The sequence below is a fragment of the Heliangelus exortis genome, chromosome 18 (genome assembly GCF_036169615.1).
Source record: "Heliangelus exortis chromosome 18, bHelExo1.hap1, whole genome shotgun sequence".
In the NCBI taxonomy this organism is placed as follows: Eukaryota; Metazoa; Chordata; class Aves; order Apodiformes; family Trochilidae; genus Heliangelus; species Heliangelus exortis.
The window spans coordinates 7,030,440-7,050,699 of record NC_092439.1 but is presented as its reverse complement, the minus strand read 5'-3'; the positions used below and the strand labels follow the sequence as shown (position 1 = coordinate 7,050,699).

At 38.0% G+C, this 20,260-nt stretch overlaps 2 protein-coding genes across 2 annotated transcripts in view; one reads left to right on the top strand and one right to left on the bottom strand.

Moving 5' to 3' along the window:
• SPON1 (spondin 1) overlaps window positions 1-9,263 on the bottom strand; it is a 272,520-nt gene extending 263,257 nt beyond the window's left edge. Inside the window, exon 1 of the mRNA XM_071761773.1 lies at window positions 9,168-9,263. The gene's annotated coding sequence lies outside the window, so the exon portion shown is untranslated. The remainder of the gene's footprint in view (window positions 1-9,167) is intronic.
• A 1,730-nt stretch (window positions 9,264-10,993) lies between these two features.
• C18H11orf91 (chromosome 18 C11orf91 homolog) lies at window positions 10,994-12,775 on the top strand. The gene is made up of 2 exons (XM_071762053.1): window positions 10,994-11,393; window positions 12,565-12,775. The coding sequence occupies exons 1-2, from the start codon at window positions 11,039-11,041 to the stop codon at window positions 12,648-12,650; spliced, it is 441 nt and encodes a 146-aa protein (XP_071618154.1). The 5' UTR covers window positions 10,994-11,038; the 3' UTR covers window positions 12,651-12,775.
• Window positions 12,776-20,260: the final 7,485 nt, after the last annotated feature.

The following is a 20,260-nucleotide window of genomic DNA, read 5'->3' as shown; positions in this document are numbered from 1 at the left end:
CCCTAAACCCAAGGTGATCCTCACAAAACACAGAGTAGCTTCAGATCCCAGTGAGACTGCAGAAATGCTTTTTGGGAAGGAAGTCAGAGCAAGAAAGGTTGCAGATAATTTCCAACATTTGGACAGCATCTCAGACCCCAGCTACACAGGGACCCCACTACCAGACGTGCAAAGACTCCATGACCCTAGAGGTCACAGCCTAGGAAAGCACACAAAAGGCATCTGTGGTCCACAGCACAGTGGATACAATACCCACCAGGATATCAATTGGAGCTCAGTTCTCCACAGGAAGAGATGAACCATGCTTGAAGGAAAGGAAGATCTTGGATGACAATGACTGTATTCTGTATTTTGATGTACGTTTCCATTCAGCTGCAACAACAGCATGTGCAAAGGCTGCAGCAGAGCGAAAGGGAGAATACGTAGCACAGAGAAAGAATTTAGTCTCTTTCAGATTTTTTCATACTCTTCTACAGATTTACACGCAGTTTTTTTTCATATGGGGAGCAGTAGCTGTCTCATCCTTTGCTTTAGATTCTTGTAAATTCCTCTTAGGTTAAATCCTGATTTAGTAACTTGACATACTGTGAAATGACTATAGATTCCAGCTCTAGCCAGGCAAGAAGCCAAGGGAGCTGCAGGGATGGACCTTGGCTCTGCTCTTGAAAATATAACACATTTTAACAATTGATTTTCAAATGAAATATGCTTTATGTCACATCAGAACAGAGAAGTATTGGGTTTCCTCCATACTTTCAGCAGATAAATTCAGTTGCCTCAATTGATCCTAGTTGCTGAAAAAAAAAGACAAATGGCTCCTCACATTAATAACACTAAAAAAAAAAAAATAAAACCAAAACAAAACAAAATAAACTTCTTAAATTACATCTAGCAACAGCCTGGGGAGACAGGACAAATACTATGAAGTAAGAGCAACATATATGAAGCAACAGAAACTTCTTGGTTATAACTGAAAATGTGAAACTTCAGTATTCTCAAGCACAACAGAAGTAACATTTTGCTGTGACAAAGGGTAGCTCCAGCTAAACTGGTCCAAAAAGCCTGTTACTGCCTTACAGGAGAGCATCAGAAAATGAAGCCCCTGCACATCTCTGTATTAAGGATCATTTTACAATAAAGCAGAAAAATAAGCTCTAAATCTGGATCAAAATTCCTATATTGCAAGGTTATTCCTATCATATCTTACTGCTGGTTTTAGAAAGTAAGACTACTTCTTTCTTATCTTGGGCAGCTCTTTCCCATCCAGCCTCTGCCTGAGGGAAGAGATCAAGCCAATAGACAGGGCTGTCTACCAGTCATGTTCCTTCAAAACTACAGCTCCCACTGCCTCTTCACTGCTCCTGTAGCATTTTAAAACACCTGCATGACTTCTGCTGTGGATTGGATATTTCCAGAAAGGAAAACACAACATTAACTACAAGGATTTTGGTTTTTTCCTGGAAAGACTTGATTAGAACTACTATGATTTTCATATGAGAAGCAACAAGCTTGAAATACACTTCCCTGTAGAATATAAAATTATAACTCCAAAAATAACCAGGCTGTCTGCTTTGATCTTCATAATTGCTGTAAATTCTAAGTATTGCATTAACAGTATATTCAAGCATCTTGAGTAATTGTGTTCATTTCACTCAGTTTTTCAGTTACTAAATCAATTTTCATAGCCACCTTAAAAATTTCTAAAAAGAAGCTTTGAATATTGATGAAATGATGAAGAAAATTCATCTGAATAATTATGAACCAGGATAAACTATGACTGCAGTACATACTTATTAAAATTTGCAGAAGTATTAAGGCAATTACTGGAATACAGTATCAGATTAAGTTCATATATACTGACAAAAGTTATATTAAAATAGTATATTACCAATAGAACAGAGAACAATGAAGGTCAAAGAAATAACAGTCACCTTGTTTCATCTTAATGTGAATGAAACTCCGAATAATGGCATCCTTAGTTAGGAATTTCTTGGCTCTTTTTGTTTTGCATCATGCTTTGGCTATCATTTAGGAATCATATGGTGAAATAATTCCAAGGCTTTTTTTTTATATTACATAATAGGTTTAACAAAACATTCCAAAAATTATTTCTGATTTTGCAATGACACCATTTATATGAATTACGGTATAAGGCTTTTAAATAAGGCTTATTTTAACTTGATAATTTTCTGCAACACTGAAGAAAAATGTATTGTGAAGTGTAAGAGTAATAAAAAAGTGTTTATACTCAGACATGTACCTACTTTAACTTCACAGATGCAATATAAAATGAAAACAAAATCATTTAGGGTGAAAAACATACTGATTTCTAATACCAACCAGTATTAATAACTTAAACTACTTATTAGACATTTCACACTAAATGTGTTTTTATACTATTTTCCAGCTGCCTTTTTTTACCCTAGAAAAGGTAATTCTAGAAAAGGAATTATATTTAAGGACTGCAATTACATGAAAATTTGACCATTTACAGTAAGTTAAGATTTACGTGTAAAGAAGTCTGACCTAATCCTTATTGCTTCCAATAAAAATATTCTCATTCACTTCAAAAGGTCCATGAAAAATATAATATTTTTGGACTGATTATCTAAGTTGGTTTTCAAGTTTAATTTTTATTTTTTAACAAATGGGGTAGCAAAGGATCACCAATGTTGCATAACTTGTTTCAGTAGTTTTCATCACTTGAAATGGAACAGAAAGTTTCTTATCACAGGACAATTTAGGTGGGAAGAGACCACCAGAGGCCAAGTGTCTGCACAGAGTCACAAGTATGTGCATCAGATAAAGCCAATACTGAATGAGTCAAAGAATGAAACAAAAGATTTATGTGCAGTTCCTGTTTTGCAGCACTAAATAAGAGGGGAAAAATTCCTTTTGTTCGCCACTTAAAGACAATCAGCAGAGATTCTGAGCATTATTTGGTAATAATTTTTCCATTTCCATTTTTGCGAATTGCATTTCTCTTTTAAAGCCAAGAAATTACTTCCTGTATCTTAAAATCCACAGCAGAAATAAACATGTGCCAATAGTGAACACAGACTGTATGTTCTTCATTACTTCAATTCAGAGAGGGAAAAATTACATGAGACTGACCAGCTGTGCAGCAATATAACCTCCAACAAATGTACATTAATCTAGAGAGAGAAATTCCACTATCTCCTGGAGTATGTGGAGCAGCAGGATGTAGCAGGACAGCAGCTCTCAGCAGCCTCTCTTAAAGGTTAGATTCCTAAGGAGAACTCCCTGGTTGGTATTTGCAAAGCCAGCTAGGAAAATGGATATCCATTCTGCAGTCATTTTAAAGGTAATTTCCCATCCAGGTATATTTCTTCCTTCTGCATATCTAGAATTCTACCATCACAGAATTGCTGCTTACAGGCTTGGAAATAAGACTCTCTCCCCTTCTCTTTGTTACAAAGTTATCAAGGGCCTCTTTGTTCTTACATCGTGCAGTTCTTTAAAAAAAGAGAGCTTTCATTTTCCTTAGAATAGAAATTATGCCCTCAGAAACTACACATATTCCTGAAACAACCCTATGAGGAATCTGTTGATATCAGATACATATTTCCCACAGAAATACTCTCACAGCAAAAGAGAAATAGCTTTCTGTAAAAGAAACTAAAAAAACTTGAAAAGTAATACAAAACACAATAAAAGAATTTCTTTCTAGCAGTGCCTTTCTGAAGTATCTGTCCTTTTGGAGATGTATGAAAGTTTCCTGAAGGGTTTGTATTAAAAACCACTTTTAAAATACACAGCAGGTTTCTTTAGGGAATCTATCAGACTTAATTTCTAACTGATTTTTTTACAAGTGTATATTTTAATAGAAAAAAATCCTGCTACACTACAAACGAATGCCAGGTAGCAGACAAGATTCTCCTCTCTAGCACTCCTCTCATGTTGCTCCTGAAGAGTATTCAGTGGGAAAAATTACTTGGCTCAACTGGTAAACAAATTAATCTCTGCCCTCACAGGCCCCCCTCATCTCAATCACTATTGAGTAAACAGTGTGTAAAATGTATTTGCATTTCAATGACATGTATTTTTACGAGAATGCTGCTTGGATACATCACCTCCATTTATACTCAGCATGTTAAAATTGGAGTCTTTCTATTATCCTGTTTTCATTACTCAGTAATGCCTTCCATTTAAGTTTCTTATCTTTCTTGTGAACCTTTATCTAAGAAGCACACTGAAGCACCAATCTGTGCTAACAAGGCAAATGTCCCTAGTGAATCCATGTCTGGTCTAAACTTCATTTTCAGACCACTTCTTCTGCAACATATACTTATTAATTAATTTCCTCATTTAGTTGCCAAAAGAGTTCCATAATGAGTGAACCTCCACTGTGACTTCCCTTTCTCTGTGGACTTCTATAGTATGTACCACTCCTTTTCAACATGCCAAAATTTCTGCCACTCAACACAGCAGCTGTTATGTCAACCACCTTACATCTCTAATCTGTCCCTCTACTGATAACATGACAACTTAGGTCTTGTTTTCAACTTTTCAACATCTCCAAAACTTTCAGTTTCCTGACCCCAAAATTCAACAAATTTACTCCTTACAGCAGCAACTTCTCCCTGTAAGTCTTCCCTGTTACTGTACACTGGACTTACTCAAATTTCACACTGCTCAAACTTCTCCTCAAATGCCACTATTTCATTCAAAATCTTACTTTGGTACTAGTAAGGGTAAAATAGAAAAGGTTATGCTATGGACTTGCCACCCCTGCTTAGACTACTTGCTTATTTCATCTCAGAATATGAATTAGGGAGTAGGATCTACAATGGCATATAAGTAACTTCATTATTATACTGAAGAGGTTTTCTCTGAGCTTTAGGTACCGGATTTTTTCTGTGATATTATTCAAGCCTTGTCTGAGTCCTCATTTTTCTGCAATCTTCACCAGAAAAATCAAGCAAGACTTTTTTTCAAATTGTCTTTCCTGCAGTGTAACATCCCCTTATTATTTTTTATGGCAATGAAGCTCACTTGGGCAACATTTATGCATTCCTGTTATGGATACCACTAACTGATTATATTTCTAGATGTTTGTGTGCAAAACCACACTGATGCACAGAGCAGGAGAGAATTTCAGTTAATTGGGAACCAGCTAGAAAAAGGCACTTAACAGCTGTACGACCTACCCACGGATCTTATAGCAGAGTTCAGGGTATCAAATGTGAGGCGAAGCAATATTCAAGAGAGACATCTGCTGGAGTGAGAGGAAACAGCACTGACCCTGAGCTAGCGCTGCACACTTCATTATGCAGATACATACTTACCAGTCAAAATGAACTCTTCGGGGCTAATCAGAAATACCAGTCTGTAGAAATCATACATTTACTTTCATTACACCGTTTCCAGATACATCCTGCTTCATAATGCATTTCATCTGTTTATGTTGGGTATGATCTGCTACATTAAACTGCCTCTCAAATGTCAGCGAGATGCAGTGCAATGCAAGTGGCATTTATTTACCACAAAGATCATACCACTCTTTTGAAGTTTTAACATATCAGCTGGGTGTAAGGTATTTTGTAGACACAATAGTTTTAACAAATCAATCACAAGGATGTCATTCAATAAGTAATTAATATGTATCAATTAATAATAAATGACCAAACTCTGATGATAACATCTTCCACAACAATGGCAGTGAAGCCAGAGAAAGGACAAACATGAGCACAACACCAGTGAGGTGAGACTACAGCCAGCTTTCCAGTACTGAAGATATTCCACTATAACCAGGGCAAAGATTATTTTTAGACAATTTCCATGTGGGCTATAAAGGAAAAACCTTCTTAACCAGTGTCAAAAAATTACAGCCACAGCTTTGTTAGCCTGGTTTATTTTAAGTCATGTTTTAGTATTCATATTTTGAACTTTGTCAAGAGCCAAGGAAGAAAACGTGTTGCAGGTGTCAAAATATTGATGACTGCCCAGCACAGAATGTTTTAAAGAAACAGCAAGGCACAGAATCAATCAGTACTGGTACTGCATTTTTTCATATGCTTCTTCCTCCTTGTCCCCTCCTTCTCCCCACCTTGTTTCTCCATTTAGGTCATTTTCACAGGCAGTTGCCTCTTTTGATATTGTTTTGACAAGGTGGCAACAGCCAACAAGTCTTCACTGTATTTGCCCTCCTCCTACCCACAAATGTTCGCTTAAATTAGATGCCCCTTTTTGCATTCTTTCTACATTTTAGTCATTAAAGTAAAAAAAGAGCAGAGGCTCCCCAGAATTCATTGGAAGTTCATCTTCCTCTGCATTTGGGCATTTGAGCTATTGTTCAAACAATGAGCTGAAGAGAAAGGAAAACACTTTTCCAAGAGGCAGCAGAAAATGGACAGTAACTGCCTAAACAGTAAGAAACCCTAGAGAGAATATTAATGCTTAGGGAAAAATGTATTTTAACCAAAATTTATGAAAGGGAAGGGGGGGTGGTAAATCCCCAATCATTTCCCTTTAGAAGCTTTAAACTCGTTTCAAATTGTTTTAATAATTTCAACTACATAATTTAAAAATCACTCCTATGGATATAAATGCAAGATTCCTCCTAGGCTTCCTCTATAGTCTTATCCTAAAATGTCCAGTACTACTTCTTGTTTTAGGAGATGCATTAATGCCTTCTGGGCTACTCGATCAATTTCTATAGCTTTACTCCAGTTCTTCCCATGCCCCACAACCCACATCAACAGCATTACTACAGGAACCAGACCTATCCAACAGTTCTTTGTCCGAAGTAACCATTTTACATGACAATAGGCTATCCACTAGAATTAGGATTTCTGAGAGGAATACTCATCACTTTACATAATCTGCATGTTTCAGTGTGTGGATGCTTCAAGGCAGTTGTTTTTTTTATTGATTCAGTTTGTTCTGTTTTCTCCTACAGATTCCTCACACACAGGGTTAATCTCTCTGCTGGATCATTTGGTTTGTCATGATAAACTCCAGAAAGATAAATACAGAACTGCCAAAAGCACTGCTGCCACAGCCAGCTACCCATAAAGTTATCTTCTAGCAGAAGGAATGAGGTCACATCAGATGAAAATGGAACCACACAGACTCTATTTAAACCATGATATACTATCGATACAGTCCATAAGTCCTCCAGATACTTAAATTGATGGATCTTGCAAGCAAAAAGAAGAAACTCAACAAGGCCATGATCATCCAAAAAGTCTGAGACATAGCTAAAACAGACGATGATTTTTCCCAAGAACAAATAGTGTCTAAACTGCAAATCTGTTTAGGATTAATCTAATTTAAACTGTTTAAAATAAAAGGGGAAATTTAAATAATCAGTCAACATATGCCAGCTGCTATTCCTGTTAATGAAATATATGTTTTGTTTGCACATTTTTAAAAATCAGCCTTAAGTTGCTTCAAAGAAAATGCCACCTTTTTCATTATTTCTGTTCATCAATGCATGGCACTAGTACTAGTGAGCAAAGGCATATTGGACTGAATAACATCTTTGCTCTGAATCAGCTACACTGCAAGATGAAAATGCCTCTTAATGAAACTCAATGTACCATTATAATACAGTTTCACTGCAATCATTGTACTTTTATGTTTGGCATGAGTCAGTCTCCATTATTTCCGTTATTCTAAGTAGTTAATGTAAGTAGACCTGATTGCACTTCCTGATATGATTTCACATTCCTTGATAAGATGGGCTGCAGCTTTGAAGAATATTATTAGTCAGTCAAAGACCATTCACATTCCAATACTGCTATAATTAGAAATTATCTACATCCCCAGACTACAGCAATCCTAAACCAAGTATAACTGTAGCCTACTTTGTTACAGTAAGTATTGCCAAATATATATATATATATATATATATACTCACTTTATATGTGACCACACTGGTCACACCTTTTTAGCAGAGTGTATAGGCCCTAAGTATTGTGTAAGCTAATACAGAGTAAATCTTACCTATCCATACAAAATTTTTTTCTGTTAATGCATTAAGTTACGGGCACATGCATTTCAGAGTAAAATCCATTTGAACTTTAGAGATTTCCCTAAAATCTCCCAAATAAATTTTGAGATCTATAGACTACATCATTATCAGAAAGGGATCAGATTTATGATGCTGTCAACTCCCAATACCCAAAGAAAAATATGTGGGTAATGTTTATATTCTCTTCTAACCTCTTTCATTTCACAGCAAAAAAAAAACAAAATATGCAGCCCATTCCAGTACTATTAAACTGTATTACTGCCAAACCTATGAGTGTTTTTTTATCCAACACAAAATGCCTCTACAATAGGAATTTTACAGGTGCTTGGAGTATGCCATAGGAACAGCCAGAAGCAAGGTACAAAACTGCCTTCAGGATTATTCACGAGTTCTGTGATTTTAAAACTAGCATGGTTTGGCTGTCTTTAACTTTTTATGTGAAGAATTCTGCCTTTTTTGTGCAACCTTATCTGATGTGGTGACTCTTCATACACTGGTGAGACAGCACCACACCCCGATCTCTAGTCTAATGCTCAGAGGAGTTCTGCTTTTTCACTCCACAGGAGGTCTCATTACTTCCCTTAGATTGACAAATGTCCTCCTAAAACAGTTATTTCCAGAAAAGAGACAGACTATCAAAAGCAGCATTTAAAAAATTAGGTCATCCTAGAGATATATTTGGTGGCAAAAAGTTGGATGTGACAGAGAGTCATATTTAAAGAAAAAGCAACTATCATGAGCTCAGAAGAAAACAGAGGTAATCAAAGTACTTATCTGATGAATTAATACACAGGCACTGCTCAGCTTTATAAAAATAATCTCATTCCTTCTCCATCACCCCTAAACATACTCATCCACAAGATACAACATAGAAAAACAGCCGACTTTGAGGCAACTTTTCCGAAAGTCTTCAAGTAATTGGCTTTTCATTCTGCTTTTATTCTATTTATGCACCCTTTGTCATTTTGTCTGGTGAAAATGTACCATCTAAACCAACTCTGAGGCCACTGGATTCCCATTCCTGACATTCTATAGAACAGGACATAATGGCAAAGAGGAGAAAAAAACCCAAACATACATATAAAGCTCCCCCAAGTTACCAGACTTGAATGCCTCTAAACAAGCAGCTTGAAGTCTTTCAGACAAATTTAATATTCTTGTTTCTTACCTCAATTTGTGTTCTTGGAATAAGGCAGGCATTTTGAACTCAGTAGCAGAGAGATGCAGAGAATCACAGCCTCTATGAAAATCTCCAACTTCTGTGGTCAAACACACAGCACACAAGGGTAAGACTACAACACCAACAATGAAAAATATAATCTGATCTACACTTTCTATCCAAATCAGTGTATCTTCTTCTCATCCTAGAGACTGGCAGAGACTTACCTAAAGAGAAAATTAAAAATTTGTTTCTTAGACAGCTAGTGCTTTCTGCAATTTTGGTAATCAGTCCAAATTTCTATTTAAAGCACTAAGTGTCTGACTAATTTTGTATTTCAATTGAAAATGCATTTCTTAAAAACTTTTTAATTAGCACTTCTTCCAAGTTGTAAAAGTGAGCAACTAATTAACAATTATAAGCTTTCTGTCATGTGCTTTGAGATTTTATAAATAGTTCTCTGCATATGGGTTAGTGTTGCTGTGACAAAACTAGCAGATCAGACACATGCATGAGGGAAGGGAATGGCATGTTTCTGAAAACAATTTCACTAATAAATCTTAAGGATTTTAAACTGAAACCACTATGAACAGTAAAAATAATTACATTTTATTTATAACAAATAATACAGATTAATCATGACAGGTCGACCTTGGTTAGCCACCAGATGCACACCTCTATCACTCCTCTTCCTCCTTAACTGGACAATGGAGGGAAAATATGATTAAAGGCTCATGGGCCAAGGTAAGTAACAGACAGTTACCACAGTCTGTTGAAACACACTCGACTTGGGGAAAATCAAGTTTCAACCAAGTAGATATGTTAAATCCATCTTTTTGACCTAACTTTTAACAGTATCTCAGTGATGAAAATTTGTTGGGTTTTGTTTTGTTTTGTTTTTTTTTTAATGCCATACAAAATCCATTGTAAAAGCAGAAAAGCTGTAATTTCTCTGGCTTTTAGAGACTCTTCAGGCAATCTCTGTGAGAACAGAATTCACGGACATGCACGCTGGACACTTCTGAGAGTCAGTATTTAAACTGCATGTTGCCAGCAGCTGTAATATTTTAAATTTTAAATACCAAGCCAATGTAAGATACCTCCTTGGTATCACTGAATGTCAATACAACTGAATGTGCATAGGAACTCTATACAGTGTAAGCTGTTCACAACACAGTTTACCATTCACACCATTTCAAATGTTGATGTTCTCACTGACACTCCAGGCTGCATTGTCTGCTGCCACTAACATCAGAATGGTTTAGATGCCCTCAGACTACATGGCTTTAACTAACTAACTTCTGTCAACAGAAAAGCCTTTTTAAAAGATTCTAACTACTGTAGAGCAGTGGTAGCTGGGTTCTGTTACTACTGATTTTGTTGGCTAGATAAATAAAAGATTTACTTCTGCAGAGGTAACACGTTCATAAGCACTTCAAATATCAACAATTAAACACATAGAGATGAATGCGCTAGATTTATCAAATACAACGTGCTACCAACCGTAGACATATTGCTCCCTCTACTGGATCAAATCTGTATAGCAATTACCCGTGTTGCAATTGCTGGCGGAAAAGTACAGCAGCATATGCACTACGAGTATATATATTTTTTGTTTCAAAACTCTGATCTTTATACCACCAATGGTCAGCTTAGCTACACAAAAAAGCGACATTCCTTGGACGGCGCCACTACCTCTCTGCTCCTATGGCTTCCCAGGGCACCTGGCGGGGAGATGGGAGGAAGGAAACGGGATCGCCTCCATCAGGGCTTCCTCGGGCCCGCTGCCCCCGGCATGGCGGGTCCCGAGCCCGGACTCGAGGCCGTCCCCGTGTCCCGGGCAGCTGCCGTTACCGGACAGGGGCAGCTTGGCAGGCGCCATGGCCGAGCAGCGCCCGCCGCGCCTCCCCTACTTCCCCCACTTCCACGACCGCGCCGAGCCCGTCCTGCCCCCGGCCGACGGCTGCGGTCTCTGGACGCCCTTCTCGGCCTTCTGCTGGCCGCGGCCGCCCCCGCCGGCTGCCGTCGCGGTGCCGCGCTGGGCTGCGGGGCTGGCGCCCATCGCCTACGAGCCGCTGCGCTTCTTCGGGCCGCCGCCGGCGGCAGCTGGCGTGGGGGCGGCGCGGCGGCTTGAGGAGCAGCCGCAGCTGGAGGACGAGATCTGCGAGCTGGGCATCCGCCTCAAGGAGCTGGAGCTGCTGGCGCTCATCGGCGAAGGCTTCGACGCCCGGCAGTGTGCGTCCCCCTCGCCCGGGGCCGGGGGGGGCAGGCACGGGCTCGGGGCCGGCCGCGGCTCTCCGTGCTCCCGGGCCGCCTCAGAAGGACCGGCGGCGGGCGCCGCTGGCTGAACCGTCCTGTGGAGCTGAGCTCCGCGGGCAGCGTGCTGGGATCCCCCGCTCGGCCTCCGAGCGCGGCCCTGCCTCAAAGCCCGCAGGTTCCGCCATCAGTAACCCCCCAAACCTGATGTGCAGGGGCGATCGTGGGAATGGCTGCCGTACATCAGCCGAGGCGACAGAGCGGTGCTCCTGCTCCTGCAGGGTTAGGATGAGGCGCCCCGGGTTTGGTGCCCAGCACCCTACAGCTCCCAGTCACAGGTGCTTTGGGGTGCAGGGAGTAAAGCCATCACCTGGCACCATCTGCCCCCATCCACCATTGGTCACAGCCAACTGGCGAGGGACGCAAATTAAATGACAGAATTAGAGGTGTGGTTACATAATCCCCAAACTCATAAAACTCCTAAAGTCATTAAGAGTTAACAAAAAAAACTAAGTCAGACACTGCTAAAATCAGAGGCGGTTTCCATGTGTGAAATGTATCCACTACTACTGACATCCTGTGGTTGTTACTCACTGATGTAAAATTAAGGCCATTGATGACCACGGATAGTTGGAGGCCCTAAAAGAAAAATAACTAAAAAATAAAATCACATTGCAATTTTAATTTTAAAACCTACTAGCTATGAAGGGAATACAGGAAATAAAATAATTGTGCAGATACAGGCCTCCTCCAATAAGGAGGCCAACACCCTCATCATTTCCTTCAAGGCCACAGAATGCCAGTCATGAAACTTTCAAGGAGTTCAAAGGTTGCAAGAACACAGAAAAAAATGTCAATCAGAAACACATATTCAAAGGAAGATCTCGAAGTAACTAGAATGCCTGCTTTTCTTGTTCTTTTTAGAACAAGAAATTAATAGGGGTTTTTTCTCATTGTCATGGCAATACATACCTTTTTCCATTTTAATACCTGCTATTTTCAGTATATGTGAGAACCTGTAGTTTTCAGATATTTGCTAGACAATAAATTTTAAGGAATATTACTAGTTTGCTTATAATATTATTTGACTTTCTTGGAAGTATTGTACAAAGACAAAATTAATGGCAAATTACATTTTGTTCCTGTTTAGATAAACTTCTGGAGGCACTGAAGGAACAAAAGATACAAAGCATGAAAGCATGGCAGAAGCTGAAGAAATGGCCACCAGTATCATGAGGATTATTTCAGCTGGATATTGTGTCACTTTATCACTATAGAGTATTTTAATGGATCTTCAATATTATTTTTCTACTCATTATATGCTGTTCTCTTACCAAATTAAAATATATGGTATATTTTCTTACTGACTTATTTTGCATATTACTTTTCTGCTAATATTAGGTATTTTAACTTTTCTCCAATTACTCCAGGCAAACAGGATGGATGTTTTCCTCATAAACACTAGGAAATTAATATTGTTGATGTTAGGATTCCTAGCAGTCCATTGATGCTGTTCAAGATATATTTAGCAGGGCAACACAGCAATTCCAATATAAAATACATGGAGGTTTGTGTTTTAGATCTAATCACCTTAAGTATAACAGAGTAAATAGATACCCTCAAAAATCCTGTAAACAGGCTTAAATGTTACAAACATAATGTAAACAAGCATTAAAATGTTACAATCACAGTGTACTGTTTTACTTTTCTTAGTGTACCTTACAATTACAGAAGCTGTGGCCTGAGGTAGTGTTTGCATAACAGCCACATAACACTGTGTTTTGACTGATGTTTTCATATTCTTTCAGGACTAATAGTTCTAGGCTAAAACCTGTGGTAACTTTTGGATTGAAGAGATCTTTATGTTTGGAAGGCGTGTGCTTCCATAAGAAAAAATGGACAGGGGCAGCCGTGACAGACTGGAACTACCAGGAAAGAGTCACGAACGCCATGCGGGCCTTGAGAGGAAACAAAGTAGCAGAGGCTCATCAGGCCTTGACTTTTTCCTGGTTTAATTCAAGAGCAGTAGGTGGCAGCATTAACTACTAAAGCTACCAACCCTGAAGCGATCATATTTTGGCAAACAGCTTCTTTTTAAAAAGAGTGATATTTTAATCTGTGTGGGTTGGTTTTTAGACAGCATTCAAGTTGCTTGACTGTATAGCATTTCAACACCAGATGATACCAAATTTTTATGCCCTATTACGGCCTATTGAAGCTTTCACTCTTTCACTATTGTGAAACTTTCCAGACAGATTTTAATTTACCTTACATAGAGTTTATATTAAAAAAATATCTAGCTTAGAGCTGCTCTTTGTCAATCAGCAAACTAAAATAAGCAAGTAGGAGATCTTAAACAGGACCTTACCATTCACGACTGCTGCTGTCCGAAATGCCACCAAATTCCACCTAAATGGAAATTCATAATTTCATCTGCTAAGGGATTATTTTGTAATTCAACAAAGCCTAAGCAGGGCCAGGGAGAGCACAGCAAGGCCAGGTTTTGTCCTGGAACCCCAATGTGTCTCGGGCAGGGCAAGGTGAGGGATGAGGCACCGTACAGGAAGGCAGCCCAAAAACCTGAAGGAAGCCCTCTGAGGTACATCTTGCAACTGAGCCCAGAGCAGGGCGGGAGCCAGGCCTTCAGCTGAAACGGGGCTCCCGGGCCTGTGAGGCAGAGAGAGCAGGGGCTGGGGGGGCCTGAGGGGGCCTGGTCAGAACACCTCAGGGTGGGCCCGGGGCCCAGAAAGACGCCTGCACACTGGGCCGGGTTCACACAGGGCAACTGTAGCTATGCCGAGCTTCTCTCTTTACCTGACAAATGCAGCATTCACTCCAATATAATCAGTTGCTTTAAATCTACTCTTTAGATCCACCCTGGCAACATTTAGTTGCTGCTTGGCTGTTTAGAGCCTAATTAATGACATTGCTTCTGGCTAAAACATTCTGTTTTCACTGGCTGGCAGAGTTTTATCTATTTTACCTCAGACAGCGTATGGCAAACAACTTCTAAAGTGAGCTTCTTAGAAGAGATATTTTTACATTTGATGGGAAATTTTCACCAAAACACAAATTACTTTACTTTCTAACCCATCTTGAGTTAGAATATATGCACTTGGGCAGTAATAAATAATTATAAAATCTTTTAACAGAATACCTTGGAAATCTGTCCTTTGGTATTGTAAAGCTCCTTCACAGAATGCAGTTAAAAAGGTCTCTCACAAAGAGTTTTGAGGCTAAAGCTGTGAACAGGTGCTGTAATGGTTAATTGCTGTGAAAATGGGAATTGTGTTAGTGGTTGAACTAAATACCACAAGACAAACTTAGCACAAAAAGGGACAATGCAGGGGACTTCAAAGGCTTTGCACAGAAGAGCTTGTAAATCAGATTAGGTAGTAGAGGAACTATCTTTAATGGATTATAAAGGAATTATAATTTTACTTCTAAACTACTTTCCCATGGTTAACAAAATGGCCTACAAGGATTTCCACTGCATATGATCACTGCTTCCTAGCTTAGTTTCCCTCACCTTTTACCAACTCTAGTATTTTGCATCCAGCTCTCATCAGATGTTATTCACTCAGGTTTCCTTGGCTTAAGCAGAGCTCTGGTTCTCAGCACAGTTTAAATTTTTTTCCATCTGTTGTTCAGTTTCTGCCATATGGCCTTCATGCTAAAACAACACTTCCTGTTTACCTTTACCTTTCAACTCAGTGCATCTTAAAACTGTTCAGTTAAATTAAAAAAAAAAAAATTAAAAATTAAATATACATTAAATGAAATAAAATGAGCATTCTTACTGCATTATATTTTTTTCACAAAGAATACATCATCCATTTTTCCACTGTTCTTTTAGGTTTAGGGAGGCTAAACCTGACATTTAGGTGTTGGCACAGCTGAGATCTCTTTCATACATTGTCTCTTGTGACTCAACAAATCCATCATTCAAGAAATAAACATCTGGCTACAACTTTGATTCATGGGAAGAACTCTCAAAACATTAGTAGGATGCTCTCATTTCAAATTCTTAACAAAGAAGGCTTCTTAAAAAGCAGAATGTCATCTCAGCCAACCTGAGGGCTGAGCAGTGGAAGAGCTATGTCTGCACCTACTGTGACAGACGTGCTCCCCAGGGAGTGTCCTCAGGTCTTTCACTTCTGAAGCCTGAAGCCCTCTTGGCTGCTTTATGGTGGGAAAAGTTAGGTACAAAGCCATTTTAAAGCAAGTTGCATTTAAGCTTTAAAGTATTTTAATCAAAACAGTTGGATTCCTCAAATTTCACATTGCCTTATTTTAGCGTTTGCTACATTAAAATTCTCCAAATAGACACTGAGCCTTATTACAATGGATCATTAGAATGTAAATTAATCTTCAAGAAAAGCTGCCCTAATTAGCTCAGGAACAGATTACAGAGGAAATCCAAAAGCACTAAGCTATCATAAAATTATTTTTCTGTTTTCAGCAGTGAATGCTGTGTGAAAGGTTCCCCTTTCCTGAAAATTCAGAGCAAGTATCTCAACAAAAGGTAAGAAAATGAAGACTACCTAATTCTAGGAAGCTTGTCCTCTTTTGTTTGTTTGGGAAGAAGTGTTTCTTAAGATCACTGACACTGAATCAGAGGTGCCATAAGAGGTACTAATGGGGAAGCAGTTGATGAGTGGTGCATTTGGTCTTTCTAAGGAAACATAATTATTATTAACACTAGTCAGTTGTTTCATGTTATGCACCAAAAACCATACATTTGTGACATAAGTGGAGATTTTGATGTATCTTGAGAAAAGCCAGAAAAAACCCTTGAGGCAATTAAAGCTCTCACACTCACAAGTTATACCTATATAACTCTATCTTAGATATAATATCTGTCCAGAACCTTGGTAGTGCACACTTAGAAACTACTCTGTAGTAGTAACTTCTGTGTACACTAGGAACTTCATTTATGCTCTATTTTGGGAAGATTCTTTCCCTCTCTTTTTTTCTCTGAAACTACAAACAGCGGGAGGAAGGGTTAGATATGTTCCTTGTAGTAAAATGAACTTTTAATTCCAAATTCCTTACATCACAAATTACACAAAAGCATTACTGTCAAAAGCACAAACCTGCATTTTCCTTTTTTTTTTCATTTCACTTGAGACTGACAGCAGCAATGTTAGGCCTGAGTAAATACCAATAAAAACCATATTATCTGGCTGAATGTGGAGGGCATAGAGGATGTGAAAGAGAGAACAAAAGTTTACCAAGTAAACATGAGATCACAAGATGTCCTTCAAAAGCCAGGGACTTTCCTGGTTACTGCTCTGCTCACCTCTGTAAGACAGGCAACTCTTTGTCTCCAGAAGGAACACCACTGCTGAAATGCATTATTTTAACTTGTGGAGTTCTTAAAACTCCTTTCCTGTCCTTTGCTAGGTTCTGCCTCAAGAGCATGAGCAGCAAGAAAGACCTCTGTACATCCCAGAAGCCTGGAAGCTCCAAGGGAAAGGAATGCTCATGCTTTAAAGAAGCTGATCTGCAGAAAAGGACACAGCAGGAAGAGTCAGTAAGTAGCAACATAGATTTTAAGACATATTTTATTAAATGTGCAAAATTGCCAAGAAAAAACAGGTACAACTTCAACTAAGCTATAGCCACTAACAGGAAAGAAACTATTCTATGTACTCATAAGCTTCATTTCTAGAATTACCCTGTGGTTCAGAGTAAAAACACAGCCATCTGGCAATGATCCAGAACATTTTAAATGCCTCATTTTCAGTAATATGTAAAATTCTACTACTGGTATGCTTTTATGCCTGAAATTAATCTCAAAAGGAACCAGTTGTTGGCAAGGTTTCCCTTCTGATTGCATAGTATAAAATTTTAATTATTTTCTTCCTCTTTCCTCAGTTTAATCTGTAGACTTGGCTTTACAAATCACACACAATTTTGCAGGTCTAACTGGTTTCAGAAAACTAATTTTCCCATTTACAGCTGAAATACTTACAAATTTTGAGCAATTTTCACAGACACAGCCATGACAGTTGAATCAAGCTGTGAACAACAAAGTATCAACATGGGTATTTGTAATCATGCAGAGCCAGTCCTTTCCTTAATTCAAAGATGTAAGAAAAGTTCATCAGAAAGCGAGATCTGTTGCATGGGAAGAGAGACAATTTATTGATATAACATCTCTGTAAATAAGTGTAGGAGCTGTTATTGGAAAGGTTCCTAGAACATACAGAAATAGTATCAGGAGGTGTTTTGTTGTTTGGGGTTTTTTTCTTGTAAATTCATGTATATAAAAATGCTATCAGAGGAACAAGGAATTTATGGTCTTGAACAATTATCAAGCTCCATAAAATAATAAATAGTGCTTCATATTAAAGTATCCACTTCCACTCAAAGAGTTTCAGTTTTTCTAATATTATCAGTTAGTTCAATCTCTCACCAGGGATGTGAGATGAGGCAGTCCCTTCATGCTGCTTTATGGACAGGAACACTGAGGTGTAAGCAGTTTAATTGCCTTGATAAGGACCCATCCAAAATTATGAAGAAGGGACAATCAACCTCTTATCTCATCCTTTCCCATAGCTACCCATACCTAGATAGCATTCTTCCTATCTTTGTTCAATTTAGAGATCCTTGTGATAGTTAATTCACTGAGAGAATGAATTAAGACCAGTCCTGTCCTCCTTGAAGTTGGCAGGGGTTTTGCCAATAACTTCAATGGAAGACATTATCTATATTCATGACACTTTAATACTAATATAACATCTCTCTGTATGGGAAAGCAGAACATGTGCCAAAACTACATAGTTCCATAGCTGATTAAAAATTATATCACATATTTTTTAATACTTCTTTCACACCAACCCTGTATCAATGAGCTAAAAAGTGTACCTCTTTGTGTACACCAATGTAGAAGTCAAAATACACAGGAACAGCAAGACAGACATAACATAAAAATGAAAAATCAAAGAATAGGAGTATCTGTGGTATACACAGATCCTTTCTAAAAAAAAAAAATTTTAAAAGATCCAAAATTGCTCAGAACCAGCCTTTGTTGGCTCTGAGCTTTCTTGGTTGCTAAACAAAAATGCAGCCCGCATTAAGATAGGTTCTATCTTATTTTCCAAAATTTTGGCTTCATTGTCATTTTTTTCTGTTGAATAAAACTTCAAACACAGTTTGAGGAACCCAATATTGACATGAAATGAAAAAATGTTTCCCAGACTCACTGACATAGACAGAAATATTAATATTATTTTGGCAGAGGGTAAAGTGTGTTTTTTCCTAGTTGCAGTGTTGAAAGCAGTAGATAAAGGCAAGAAAAAAGAATAACTTACAATCAGATCTCCCATGTTTAGAACTCTGAAACAGAATATGCTGTTAATGCTGTTATTTTTGCACTGTTCTAACAAATAAAGAAATCAAAAGCTATCTAAATATGATTCCAAACAGTTAACTTCAAGATTTTTGACCTGCTATAGGAATCAACTCATCGTTATTTAGTGTCCATCCACAGCTAAAATAAAGATGTTTACCAACTAAACTTGTACTACAGTCCCTTTTTCAGATGCTGGTGGATCCCTGCCATAGGTTGCTCTATTCTGCTGCATCACTTCTCAAGGTATCTATTGGTTAAGTTTGCTGGTGATGCAGAAACTTAAAGCCACAATTCCTTGTAAAGTACCAGAGTTAAAGATCAACAAATTTCTGTTTTAATAGTTAAAAAAATTAATCATATACACAGGCACTCTTTACAAGGTCCCACTGGAGGCTGTAAAACTCAGTGCTCCTTGCCAGACATTTGAGATTTTAACTGATGCCTATGTATGTTGTGTTACAGAGCACAGGAATGCATTGAGCTGCACTGAAGAGGGATGAACTTCAGAAGAACAATTCACCTTCTCTCTAAATACTCCACTCAATGGAATCAACTTCTTTTATAATTTAGTCCTTTGGACATACATTATTGCCTAATATGCAGAAGTGTGTTTATAAAATTGACTTTATTAGCTCAGAAAACCTGCTGCTTTCAAGCTCCCCCAGGCTTTTAGAAGCTGGCATTTAGCTCTTATATTTGCAATGCAGGGAAAAAAAAAAAAAAAAAAAAAAAAAAAAAAAAGTACATTAAATTTAATTAATTTTTTAGCAGTCAGACATCTGGAAATACAATGAAAACTGTAGTTAGCTTTGCATGTGACATCCCTTAAACAAGACAGTTCTGCCACTCACTCCAATGTTACTTTTCCTACTTCCTCCATATTATCTTACACTATCTTACATTTCTTACACTCTCAAAGTCTGAAAAAGAAATTATCATTACGTAGAATAATTTCCTCATTCCTACAGATGAGATCTACATACACTTCTATCAAGCTCTATCCATGTAATTAGACAGAAACGTTATTTATATTTCTACACTGTTAGAACATCTCTCAATGCCAGGTCATGTTTTTCTCAGAAAAAAATCTGTCGAAGAGTACCCTCTTATCATCTTAAAGTTACTGCTCTACTGATGTTAAAAATGTCACACATAGGATGCCTGATGTGAGTGGACATCACACACATATTGAGAAATAATTTTACATGCATTTCATTTGCAGGTGTTTCCACTGATCATTTACAAACCTGAAGACAAATACTGGTCAGAACACTAACGTTTTTGTACACAGAAAGCAATACTTTCACCTAAACATTTAATGTAATTTTAAAGGAAATTGGGTAATTCAGTAGAAAAACTTTAATGATAAAGCTTAATGATAAAAACTTAAGGTTTTTTCAGTAAAAATGGCATGAAAATATTCTAATAGGGTTATAACTTTAAATAGGTATACTTTCTTCTTTGAAATCAATATTGAAAAACTATA

Coding starts and splice junctions, on each gene's coding strand:
- C18H11orf91 (XM_071762053.1), top strand. CDS start 11,039: ATGGCCGAGCAGCGCCCGCCGCGCCTCCCCTACTTCCCCCACTTCCAC. Junction 11,394..12,564: donor AGGCTTCGACGCCCGGCAGT/GTGCGTCCCCCT, acceptor GTTCCTGTTTAG/ATAAACTTCTGGAGGCACTG.